At 34.8% G+C, this 13057-nt stretch overlaps 1 protein-coding gene across 1 annotated transcript in view; it reads right to left on the reverse strand.

Annotated features, from left to right (window-relative positions):
• Nucleotides 1–1909: 1909 nt before the first annotated feature.
• Pino (protein pinocchio) overlaps nt 1910–13057 on the reverse strand; it is a 37330-nt gene continuing 26182 nt past the window's right edge. Inside the window, exons 3-6 of the mRNA XM_072909595.1 lie at nt 5912–5984; nt 3816–3947; nt 2760–2889; nt 1910–2417 (exon numbers count right to left, since the gene is read on the reverse strand). Coding sequence (XP_072765696.1) covers nt 2307–2417; nt 2760–2889; nt 3816–3947; nt 5912–5984 — 446 coding nt within the window. The 3' untranslated portion in view covers nt 1910–2306. The remainder of the gene's footprint in view (nt 2418–2759; nt 2890–3815; nt 3948–5911; nt 5985–13057) is intronic.

The raw sequence follows: 13057 nt of genomic DNA on the forward strand, positions 1-13057 counted from the left end.
CTGTTATTAATAATTAGTATTATATATTGCAACATTTTCAAAACAATTAGTGTATATAAACATATTGAAATAATTCTGTTTTCTTTTACAAGATATTGAAAAACGTAGATATGTTGTGCTTAAAAAAAAAAAAAGAAGCGATTAAAGTGTTGTTAGTAAAATAACTTTTTTTATTTTTTTTTTTATTTTTGACACTCGCAATCTACTTTGTGTCGAATCAACAATTGTTGAACTGCGTGAAAAAAACACGCACTGAGGCCGAGCATCTCTACCAATGACTTGGCAAAGAAGCTCTTGCCAGGAAAGCGGCCGATTTAAAGCGAGCAAGACGTATCTTTGTCGAAAAACATATTTATAAATACAGTCGCCTCTTTTGAAACTTTCATAGACCCAAGGAGAGATTCGTCTAAATAGTTTCCGTTACAATATACAAACGGGTACTACAGTTGTAAATTCGTGCATCTTTCCTTCTATCGCTGTACCAATTCGTAACGTCGCGCCGTACTAACGTGCAAAAACGTTTCAAACGACGAATTTTCTAATTCTAATCCGTGTAAATAACATTTCTCGAATTCTCGTAACACATCGATCCTTAGGGCTATGATGGTTAAATCACGTCATTAACGCTAAAGTCCTCGCTAGAGAGGCACGAAAAACTTCGACTAATTTTTAATCGTATACATTCGCAAAGCTCGATTCGCCGATGATAATTATGACAATTTATATTAAGCGAGAGAATAATACCGAATAATTATTTACTTACAATATCGATACGTCGTGCTCTCGCGCGAAAAGTCAACAAGATCTTTTCGCCGTCGGTTCGCTCGATTGATTAATTGTTGCCTAATAATTATCCTAAAATTCACGTAATGCAAACTCGCGCTCTTTCGCACGACCGAGAGAGGCCAAGATGTAACTTTCGTTACGTAAAAAAGTAAAGACGGTCTTCTTGACTATTGTAGGAACGACCGAAGATTTTTAAGCTATCATTAAAATTATCCTTAAAATCTCGCCCTAGTCACGATTTTGTGCGACTGTGTCTCGCAAAAATGCTACGACAATTTTAATGGATATAAAAAAATTAAAAATACTCGTAATAATCTATCTCTAGTGAGAGAAATCGAATTTTTTATAAGTACATGAATTGATCACTTTAGGAATGCTGCAAGTTTAAAATTGAAGTTATTTCGGAAATAACAATAGAGCGATAGCACAATTTGTGAGACAAAAATTGTTTTCGGATAACAGCTAATCATATATCGCATAGATACTAAAATCGCGCTATATTGTTTTCATATAGAACATACATTTTTAGAAAGTACGCCGTTTTACACAAATTTATTTTAATTTATGGAAATTATAGACTTACAGCTTTATTGAACTAACCGATTCAAGCACGTTATTATTTAATTCACACGACAGGACAAAATTGAATTCGTAAGTTCAATTTTTATAAGAATTCAAATATCTTCAGGAGCAATAATTGACAGATAGATTGTGATGTGAAATCGAAATTCCGAAACTAGATTAAAATTATTTCACTCGAGGATATTGATTTATATAACTATTATCGAGTTATATATACTTCGATTAACATACTTCGTTTGTGTCTACGTAAATTTAAAGGATTACTCTCGTTAAAGTTTGCATCTCAAACGTTATATACAATTCGTCAGATAAATCGAGATTCACTCGGGAACGAAATTATCCGAGTGTATTTTCGTACAATTCATACCTAATCGTTCTTCGTCAATGTTACACATCTTTATGAAACTGTCAGACAGAATCTATAATCTGTGTGAAAAGAATTCTGTTTCGTGCGCCGTATTTTCGAGTAAAAAAATTCAAAATTTTTTTGATAAAATTGTAAATGAACTAATCTCTCAATTTTGCAAAAAAATATTTATTAAAAAAAAAATAAATTTTCCAAAAGTAAAGTTCTCGAGGAGTTTTTCAAATCAAATTTGCCCCAAGTTAATTGTAGTTTTCTTTTGGAACATTGTAGAAATTCTTCGTGGATGTGTAGCTTTGTACTTTCAACGATGATAATGACGAACGTTGGTCCCCGATATCGAGGGACCAGCTGAATCCAACTTTGCATCTTCGGGGAAACCGGGAGCCCAGAGACTTCCTTTGTCTCCCCTATCAGCCGCCCTCCGCAGGAACATAACGCATATCATCTGCGGTCCACATTCACACGTTCTCTCTTTCTCTTAAATCTTGCACACAATGGTGATGGGTGACGTTAGATGGATGGTGATGGATTAAGTCTTGTGCATGGTTGACGGTACTTGAGCCGGCGTCGTTCACGAGGTGGCCCGTAGTTTCTCCAATGCGGGCACCAACGACTCCTCTAAGGAAGGTCCGCAACTCAGTCCGCATTCGCCAATCCATCTCGCTTTACCACTCGCATGGGACTGTAAATAAGAACACATACACATATATTTTTTTTTGTTATATACATATATATTTTTTTGTGATTAATGCACATAAAGTCAAAATTTTTCTTATCATTATATTATATTAAATAATATCTGATTTCCTGATTTATTAAAAGATAAAAATTTTTATGTTCGTCACAATAGACACTAGAAATTAAATAAGGAATGATAATGATTTGTGATGGCTAATAATTTATTTAATCAACGATTTAATGAGAGGGAATCGATGTTGATCAAAGGTTAACGGTAAATGCGATGTCAGAACCATTATTTTATTCATTCTTACGCGGGAAGGAAGGTCATAGAGGGGATACTTACCATGGTGAGGTCGCGCTTCCACGCGGTATGGCAACGTCCGTCACAGAGCGGGCACGGTCGTTGTAAGGAATAACCGCCGCACTCGCTGCAATCTAAGGAAACGTGTTCTTCGCTCCACGATACTCCGCATCTGCGCAGAGAATAAGATAATTGTCATGAATGTACGAGTTATCAGATGCGACTTTACAAGAAGCGCGAGTTCTTCTCGCGTAAACTTGGTGAGACTTGCATCGTAAAAAAACTGCGTCGTCAGGAAAATATCTTATAAATTTTCAGCATAAAATATGACACTCTTTTTAGACAGGAAAACATTAAGTATTGATCAATAAATATGTGTAGAATTAATGATTTATTATAAGTTAGAATGTCTTAAGATTTTTAAGAAAGAGAGAAAAAGAACAATATAGGTTTTCTACTATGAATAAAAAAATATATTTTGAGAAATTATATATTTTTAATTAATTGAATTGCGATATGGAAATGTTGCGAAAATATTGCATGTCTATATCTCATCATGCATCCAAACGACACATACGGAATGTAGGGTATCGATTCATCGAACAACCGTGTCAACGAGATAAACTAGATATACCTACTAGCCTTGTTTCGAACATTTTAGATAACACAGTTTAATAGAATTAACAAAGTTTTCATTCTTCAAATATATTATTATATTACAGCTATGTTAAAAGTTTCAATAATCGTCGAAAAAGTTGATCTTAACGCTTTCTTTGATTTTTCGTGGAATCCACAAACCGCATCAATTTACATTAGAAGAATGTTTTTTTTTTTTTTTTTCATCTCAAGTTGGAAAAAGATGAAACTGAAGATAATTGTAGCGCCACGACAAATTGAAATTATTGTACTCTGGATCGTACCGGATTCCATTGACTACTAGACAGTAACGTCACTCAATTACGTTGCGTAATCCCTGATTAATTCTCCCACAATCTGGCATAGAATTCCCCGCCTTGTCGGTGAATTCGCAATGTAACTACGCGATCGAGTTATATATCGCGAAGCGAACGAAGAGCAAAAATCAGTTATGAAACTTACGTAAAGCAGGAGTTGAGCTGGGCGCGCAGTTCCTCGATCGTAAGGATCGTGTCCTGGTACTGGGGATGCGAACCTTGAAGGCCGTCATCCACGCTGCCGCACAAACTATGACAGGATAACGAAATGTTGCTCCTGCAAATTGACAAAATCCACGTTTAATTTAATTCAAATTTAATTTTTCCAAAATTATCTTCTTTCTGATTTTTTTGTTTATATGCACCGCAATAAAAATTATTGCATTATCATCCGATAAACCAATTAAGTTTCTTTTTAAAATAAATTCTGTCGCAATAAGTCTTTTCGATACAAATTTTACGTAATTTTTTTTTTTTTGGTGATTAACAATGCTACCATTCCACTTTTGTTTTTAAATTCGAATTATTTAATTCGGCAAAAATACTTAATAAGCTCTAATCGTACATTATAATTAGCGAACGAACGTAAAAAATTTCCGTTATAAAACAGTGACCTCAATCTTACTGAAGAGACTGTATGTATATGTACGTATCTTTCAGACACAGACCAATATTAAAAAGACGCGACGTATGATGAGAGGAAAGGAGAGGAGAGGAGAGGAGAGGAGAGGAGAGGAGAGGAGAGGAGAGGAGAGGAGAAGAGAGGAAAAGATAAAAGTCCGACGAGTTTAGATGTTTGCGAGACACATTTTGTAATTCCCAGAGCTATGATTTATTGAAATGAGAGGCTAATGCGAGAGCAAACTTTACCTTGAACCTGCCAGTCAAAAAAAAAAAAAAAAAAAAAAAAAAGATACACGGCGGATTAATTCGAACAAGCACATATGATAATCAGGAAGGAAAACGCTTCTTTCACGTGACAACTACGTGAACGTACATATTATAGCCAGCTTTGTACGCGTATTCGTGCCGCGTTTGACATAGTCACGCAGTATACAAGAGAACAAAGGCCAAGAACGGAACTTTGAATGATCGTAAATCGTAAAACAGCAAGATCGTCAGCTGATGGCACTACGCCACATGAGCAATTACAGACTTTTGCATTGTAATAAGTCTATATTGCCAAATTAAATGTAATGAGATTCTGAAGTGTGTAATTAAAACATAGTAGATTCCAGATAATAATGTATTTTAAATCATAGCTTTGATCAATTTATTATTAATTTTTAATTTATTTTTATTTATATATTTTTATATTATTTTTATTTTTAACAAATATAAAGATTTTTCACACAGACACCGACTGTGAGAATGTGTAGAATGAAAAATTATAAAATAATTAAATCGAGTAAGTGGAATAAAATTTTCTTTGTGACACGAAAAATGCAATCAAATTTTCTTAAAAAAAATTAATTTTTTTCTATTCTTGATTTTAAATAATATTCTTTCAATTTAACAACGTATAATGTCTTCAACTTTTCTCGATTAGTGTTTCCGCCTAGGGCGGAACACGCAATGCGATACGTAGGAAGTCGAGTTATGCGTTGCACACTTTGATGGAAAACATCGCAATCACTGGTTTGACTAACGTGCTAAATTTGTCTCTCTTTCTCTAGAAGTATATTTCCTCTCTATTACGTTCCGCCTTTTAGATTGCACCGTTTGCGTTTAGCATTAATTAGCCGCGGAAATAACCATTGCAAAACGGCGATACGCTTATGTAATGGCAACCGAAGCTTCTAGTTTTTAATCATAAGTATACGATGGTGTACATATGACATTTGTCATCAATATCCGTTAAACAATCATTAAACATTATTTTCACATACGTAATATATTTTCATACATTTAATAGATCAATTTTACAAGATAAGTTGTCTTCTGATCGCATATTTAATTTACAATGCATTTAAAATGTTATTTTGTTTTTATCTCACATAGAAATTAATGTCGTATATCAGGGGAAAAACTTTGGCAAAGGTCGGAATATTCCAATGTGGAAATATGAGATTCATATGAACCAGCTATTGGTTTTCCTGCGAAAAAAACGGAAAAATTTGCCTAACATCGACACGTTCCACAACAGGAAAACCTAACCGTTGGAGCGAGACGAACAACACATCGGACAGACATTTGCAATTGTAAGTCGCGGATATTCGCGAAAGAATTAAATTTACTCACCCGTGGCGGGAGAGGCTTTCGGTTGTGGCTGGCTGTACGGAAGTGACCGACATGTTGCACTGATAAGTGGGTACTGAAACACAAATAACAAAAATATTTATAGTCACAGTTATTTTCAGTCACCATTGCTCTTACAAAGCCGGGAGCGCTAATGATTCTTCAAAAAAATTAAGAGAGACGATCTTTTCTTAATACCAAAGAGGCGCGAGACATCGATTTCTAACAATAAATTGTAAGCTTCGTTAAAAGTGAAAAATATTTTTTTCAACATTGAAATTAAACGTTTTTATTCTGTCCGAAAGTATATTCCGAGGATTGCTCGATGTCGTCGTGTGAGCAAAAATAACTATTATTATCTGGAAATCCCCGAAAGCCAATAGCGTTGATAACGAACATATTTAAAATGTCGACGTACGCACCGGCTACGATATATAATCAGGTGTAGTTATGCATGTGCAGAACTTTGTAGAAAATCGCCTTAAGCAATTTCGTTAAAATTATGATGACACAGGTCAAGGTTAATAGTTAAATATTCTATCCCCAGTTAAATATATAAGTCTTTCATGTTTCAAAATACTACTCCGAGAATATATCGTATACGTGGCTCTGTAAAAGTCTGTTTTTATTCTAATTTTACAGAAATATTTTTATAAAATCATAATAAAAGATCTATCCATTTTATCGAGATCTAATTCAACAAAAATCTTCGATTGTTCGTGTTAAATTTAATTAGTTTTACAGCTTAAACGTGTATATATAAAAATTATTGTGCAATGTTCTTGTCTATAAAAAAATCAACGTACTTATGTTTAGTAATTTATTAAAATATATATAATATCATATGTGTGTGTGTGTGCCTAACGTTACATATGTATCTATGTATAACGATAACGAATGAAGGACACTGCAAGAGCGGATTTCACCGCGATCTCACCTTGGCACAAAACCTCGGCGTGCTTTTACTTTCTACGAGAAAGCACAGTCAACAAGACCGATATACGTGGTTTGCATCGACGATATCGATAAAACACTTCGGTTTCCGTCATAAGTTGCGTAATTACGAGACGAAAGAACGACTTTGCATCTTTTTTACCTATCATTCGTTTCACCGACTTTCCGCTTGATCGATATCTAGGAAGTTTGCTTACAAAATCAACGCGGAAAAATATTTGTATAATGCTCTACGACTCGTTTTCTTTCTCAATCCTTGTTACGTATTTATAAAATAAAATTAACGTGCATGGTCGAGAGAGAGGTGCAAATGCAAAAAATAAATGTCGATTGTGCAATGAAAAAAATGATAAACATAATCGAAAAAACAGCTGATTCGGTAAATTAGCCGAAGAATGGTTACAAAATCATGGCTCATTACAATATCGTCAATAGCCTTGCAATCGCAGATATTAGGTGAAGAGAGAGTCAAGGATTTTCTGAGGTCGACACGTGCCAGACACACGGATATCGCTAAGAATGAAATGATTCGCACATAAAAGTAATAAACGATGTCAATAAGGAATTCTTTCGACATTTTTCTCTGTCTGAAGTACAGTGAAAATAAATAATGTCGCTGCGCCCATAAATTACGCAATAAAGACGTCCATATTTCGTACGTTTCTCCAGATACCAATGATTGATTTAAACGTGCATAAGCAAAGAGGCAAATATAAATGCAAGATACGTTAAAGAAATTTTTTTTATCATTAAAATTCTTATAATCCCTCGTATTTGTTGACAATTCTTTTTAATAAATATCTCGAATACATGCACTTTGCGTTCGAAAAAGAAAATATTTGTCGAGTTAGATTTTGCAATTCCATAAGAGATTCGCGAACAAAGATATTCGATTATTCGCAAATATTATACACCATACACCATCGATTCGCATTTTGTCGCAGGCCGTATTAAAAGTATACACACAGCATAGGATCGATATCTCGCGTCGTCACTACCTAGTACTACGTCGCACCGAACCGATCGATTTACATTTGCATTTATTAAACCTCAGGGGACCACGGAATTGCACATTACATGCATGTGTGTGTGCGTCAGGTTCTTGTTAACCGCGATAGCGTAATCGCTGATAAAACCAGTCATCCCGCGCGATCGTGCGAATTCCCAACATTCCTTGGAATGTAGTAATCGATATATCGGCGCGGGTCAGCGCGCAAGAATGCAAACTAAGACCCGCATCGAGACGACGTTTTATTTAATAACAGCCATCTAATGAAAGTGAATTGAACGGACGCCGATAATACGGGCCAGGATAATATGCCAAACTACAAGTTGCACTGATAAAAGTTTATCGCGCGTGAACACGCTCGTACAACGTGGTACAAGAACACACCCATCGGTAGAGTTCTTCTTGGAATCGTGTAGATTACTTCGTGAAAAAGAGAATTTTTTTTTTTTTTTTTTCTATAAACGAAACTTTTGCGGACACTTAACGACGCGATGACACCTTGTTAAAAACTAGTAGTAACTGCGTATAAAATATGCGTTAGAAATTTATTCTTACCGGAAATGTTTTTTCTTAGAGAGTATGTGCGTGTGTACGTCTCTTTCGAGTCACTTTGTTACATAATTGCTATTAACTTTTATGTGACTACATTTTTTTTTGCGCTTCGTCGGTCGCGCGGTAACCAATTTCCAACGATTATTGTTGTTTTCCTCATTAAATAAAATTATGATCGCCTGACCGCAATGTCTCATAAAAAGTATAATCTCTCGGTATCTTGTTTATATGTCACGCATGAAGACTCGAGAAAACCGCACTTTGCAATTATAGAGAGTTACGTTAGTAACATATTTATTATCTAAGTATCCAAGATCCTTATCTAATATATAGATCTAAATTACATATCATATATTATAAATGTTTTTATTTCAAATTTGCTTAAAATTTATTTCGAGGAACTCTAGTGAGATTTTGAACGATTAATAAATAATAACCAACGTGACCAACGTGACGCATTGAGAACAAGTCCTGGAAGGACTAAAAACCGTCATCATAAGATAAAAAAATCTGTTTAATAATTTTGACAACGCATATCTTGTACGAGAATTATGGCACCTGTCACAACTACGTAATGCCATGTTGAGCGTGTCTGCTGACAGTGAGTCAAGTCAGTAAAATTAAATAAATGAAAGTAATAATTTATTAGCGACGTCAAAAATTTCGTAAATCAAATTTGTTATCTTCGTTCTTTAAGTACCATTTTTTACGAAGATTTTGTACAATTTATAATTATACTTATAATTACAATTATATTATTCATTAATTAGAAAACAATGTATCAATTACAAAAACAAATATGATTAATCTTTTTCTAGATGGTTTGTAAATTATTTCAATGTGGAAGAGAAATTAAAAAAAAAGCTATTTCTTTTGCAAAAAATCTAGTCTCTCGAATTTCCGGAAAGACAAACAGGTAATAAAAAAATGCAAATGAAAACTGATACAAAGAATAACATAAACAATAAATCCGAGATCCTCATGGCTGGCCGTTCGTGGCACACCAAGAGATTAATGAAATTTTACCGCAAAAATAGAACTGCAGGCTGCAACTATATACGTGAACCATAAATAACCGGATTATATTAATGCTACTCCTGATTCATTTATAGATATATGTATGCATATGCAGTCTAATTCTTTTCATTTATAAGCACTATTCCTGAAGTAGATAATCCTATAAGCGGATCGAGTGTCATTATCGGATAAGATTTGACAGCTTCTACCAATAAACATAATAAATACTTCACAAATGTTACTTATGCATCAAAGCAAGTCTTATCAAATGTGCAATTATTGAAAATAAATTATTCAATTGGTAGAGAGTATTTAAAATAAATTGAAGATATTCGAGTGAAAATATTACAAGATATATTAGACACATACACAAGTTTATTGCCAAGATCTTTAATGTCGAAATTCTCTGAAGAAGATTCTCCTAACACACATTTACGTTTCTCTCTGCAAATTTTCTCGAGCAAATCATCGCATACAGCGCCACATGTATAAATCATTTTGTCTATCTTTTACGATGACGTAGCTTGAATTATGAAGGAGATTTTTCGTGACGAAGGGTTACGCTCGCGCGATGAATGACGCCATAATCACGACGACAGATAACGTCAATTTCATGATGTTATGTGACGCCGCGCCGTTGGTCTCGGGGATTATTTATAACGCCCCTTCTCGGAGAAAAGATCAGACGCATATGTCGGTTTATACGATAACATTTGCGAAGCTGTGATCGACGTCACTCTTTGAGAAAATATATATATGTATACAGGATGTGCTAAAGTCATCGTGCTATATTTGATAGAATTCTTGGATCGATTCAAATTTAATCATTTTGAGACAAAACAAACGATTATTTTCAGCGAATTATTAATTTCAAAATAATTAGAGAATTTCTAGGAATATAAATGTATGCGTGGAAAACATGTTTTGAACAAACTAAGAAATATGATTTTAAATTAGGAAAAAAAGTTTACTCAATGTAAAAATTGTAAGATAACTTTTCATGAAAGATACAAGAGATCAGCAATTTTCATTTGCATATATAACTAATACACTATTATCAACCAACATCCATATTCATATTACTTTACTAATGTCTACATTAATGACTTTGAAAAATGAGAGACTCTCGTTCAATTAACGCTAAATACTTCCGTAAAAGAAGTGCCAATTTTCTAATATTTAATACACGTAATACGTACGAATAATTACAAACGAATCAACGAGAAACAAATGTCTATCTATCGGACATTTCATAAGTCAACTTCAAAAACTTGTGGCTAATTGGTCATATCCTTTCTTTAATGATTGCATTCTAATTGAAATGCTGTACATGAATATTCTTAAGAAATGTATGTAAATGTATTCTTAAGAGAGCAAATTATTCAAAAAAGTTAAAAAAAAAAAAAAAAAAACAAAGTTAAAAAATAACTTTATTCAGAGAAGTATACAAATATTTGTCTGCTAATATAATTAATCTGTTTAATTATTATTTCACAAATGCAATATACAATCGAAATTAATAATACGATTACTTTGATTTCTGCGAATCAAAATTACCGAATAGTACTTTTTTGACCTTTTGTCTTCTTGTTTTAAATATATGTCAGTTTCACGTTGCAAGATACGATTCCCTTAAAGGCGAGCTCTCTTAGCCGCGAATCTATTCTCTCTCGCGAACAATTAAATCCTAAGATTAGCTCGAGACACATTCACCCGCTCCGACCTGCTCCGACATGTGAAACCAGTCCGCGAATCGTTGGCAACCGGCCCGAAAAACGACCATTCGTCCACACGAGAGTATTTTCGTTCCATTTAGATTCGACTTGAGTAGAGATGAAGAAATGCAAGCGTTGCTCTCGATCCACATTCATGGGTCGCTAAAAAGTCCGATTTAAAGTCAAACAAAAATTAGTATAGTTCCTTAAAAAAAAAAAAAAAAAAAAAAAAAAATTAAAAACAAATTTTACGCGTGACAAATATTTTCGATTCCCTCGAATATGCTGGCTAATCTTTTTCGTGAAACACCTAGCAGTCTCTAGATATCAGAAGATTGGAAAGGAAAAATTAAAAAAAAAACAATCAAATAAATCGCTTATTCACACATCAGTATTCGGATTTTCTCTCAATGTTTACAAATTAATTGTCGGCACTGGGGTTTCCATCGTTGACGACGAGAGGGCAGCGTGAATTGCAAGTTCCCATTGCCTTCCCGTAGGTAGGAATCAGGCCAACAACCCACGAGGAGTATGCTGGAGTTCTACAAAGCGACGCGGGGGCGTATCGGGGTATCGATCGACAGAGGGCTATTCTGGATAAAACACCCACACATGCACATACACGTCGAGGGATGCGCGTTAGGCCGCGTCGGGGTGGAATCAGGTCGGCTGGAAGGAGGCTTCCATGCGAAAGTGCGAAACCAGCTTGCGGTTTTACTCGAGACCGATCGGTAAAAGGGAAGGTCCCTCGGCAGAAGAGAGTTAGAAAGTCGCACAAAAATAAATAAATAAATAAATAAATAAATAAATAAATAAACTCTACCTAAATGTTGGTAAAATATAAAACAATTAAACCTGGAAGTTAAAAAAAAAAAAAAAAAACCACAAACAATTATCGAGTTGTGCGATGGATTATTTTAACAAACTCGATATAAAATTGAATATTTAAACTTACTAGAGATTTATTCTGTTGGATGAATAAACTGGTTTTTCACGTAATATACGCTACCCGTACAATGAAGGACGATGCGTATTGCATATCGATAAATAGATAGAAAGTAGCCGTGCAATTGCAGGAGAAGACTGGAATGTCGCGAAGCGTTAACAGGATTGAGAAATTAAAATTCCGCCTTCGGCATTCGCGGCCATGCCAGTGGCATAACGGGTTCTCCGACATCGCTTCTTACATCGCGACGAGAGAAGTTGACGACAAGAAGGACTGACCTCGTTGCATTCGTAACCGATAACTGCGCCATTTGTGCTTTGAAAGTGGTATACCTACTTAAAGTTACGTTTGACGTTTGCCAGCGACGAGTCATCTCGACAGTCTCTTTCGATTGATCCTCGAATAAATAGGGTCAATGCGAGAGCCTCGTGTTTCGACAAATCCGCTTAATTCTCGCATCATCTCAAGTATATAATTACACAAAATTAACAGCAACATACAATCTGTTTTTAGCTGTCTTTCTGCAGATAATTTTTAGTTTAATTGTAAAAAAAAAAAAAAAATTTATCGTGATTTCTGACAATTGACGTTTGACCACAAACACCTTTCGTTTATCCACTTGCTTATATGCTTGGAATTGTTTTAATTTTAAACGATTTTATAATCGCGCCTCTTAATCACACAAAAGATGTAATTTGTGTTTTCACTGTAATCATTGAGCGGAAGTTTTTATCAGAATTTTCCACGATGCCGACAAAGCGTGCAAAATGCGCTTCCGCGATGCAATCTTCCGGTCGATGGCCGCCAGTTGGGCGCCGAACGAAGAACCCGCTCGTCTCGCACGCAAGAGTATTGATTCTCTTCACAAGCTCGCGTTCATTCGGTCGGTCGTTCGTTCGTTCGTAGCAACGACTACGAAGCGGAGAGGAAAAAAACCCCGTGCCCTGTTATCGCAA

This window comes from Anoplolepis gracilipes, chromosome 17 (genome assembly GCF_047496725.1).
Source record: "Anoplolepis gracilipes chromosome 17, ASM4749672v1, whole genome shotgun sequence".
Lineage (NCBI taxonomy): Eukaryota > Metazoa > Arthropoda > Insecta > Hymenoptera > Formicidae > Anoplolepis > Anoplolepis gracilipes.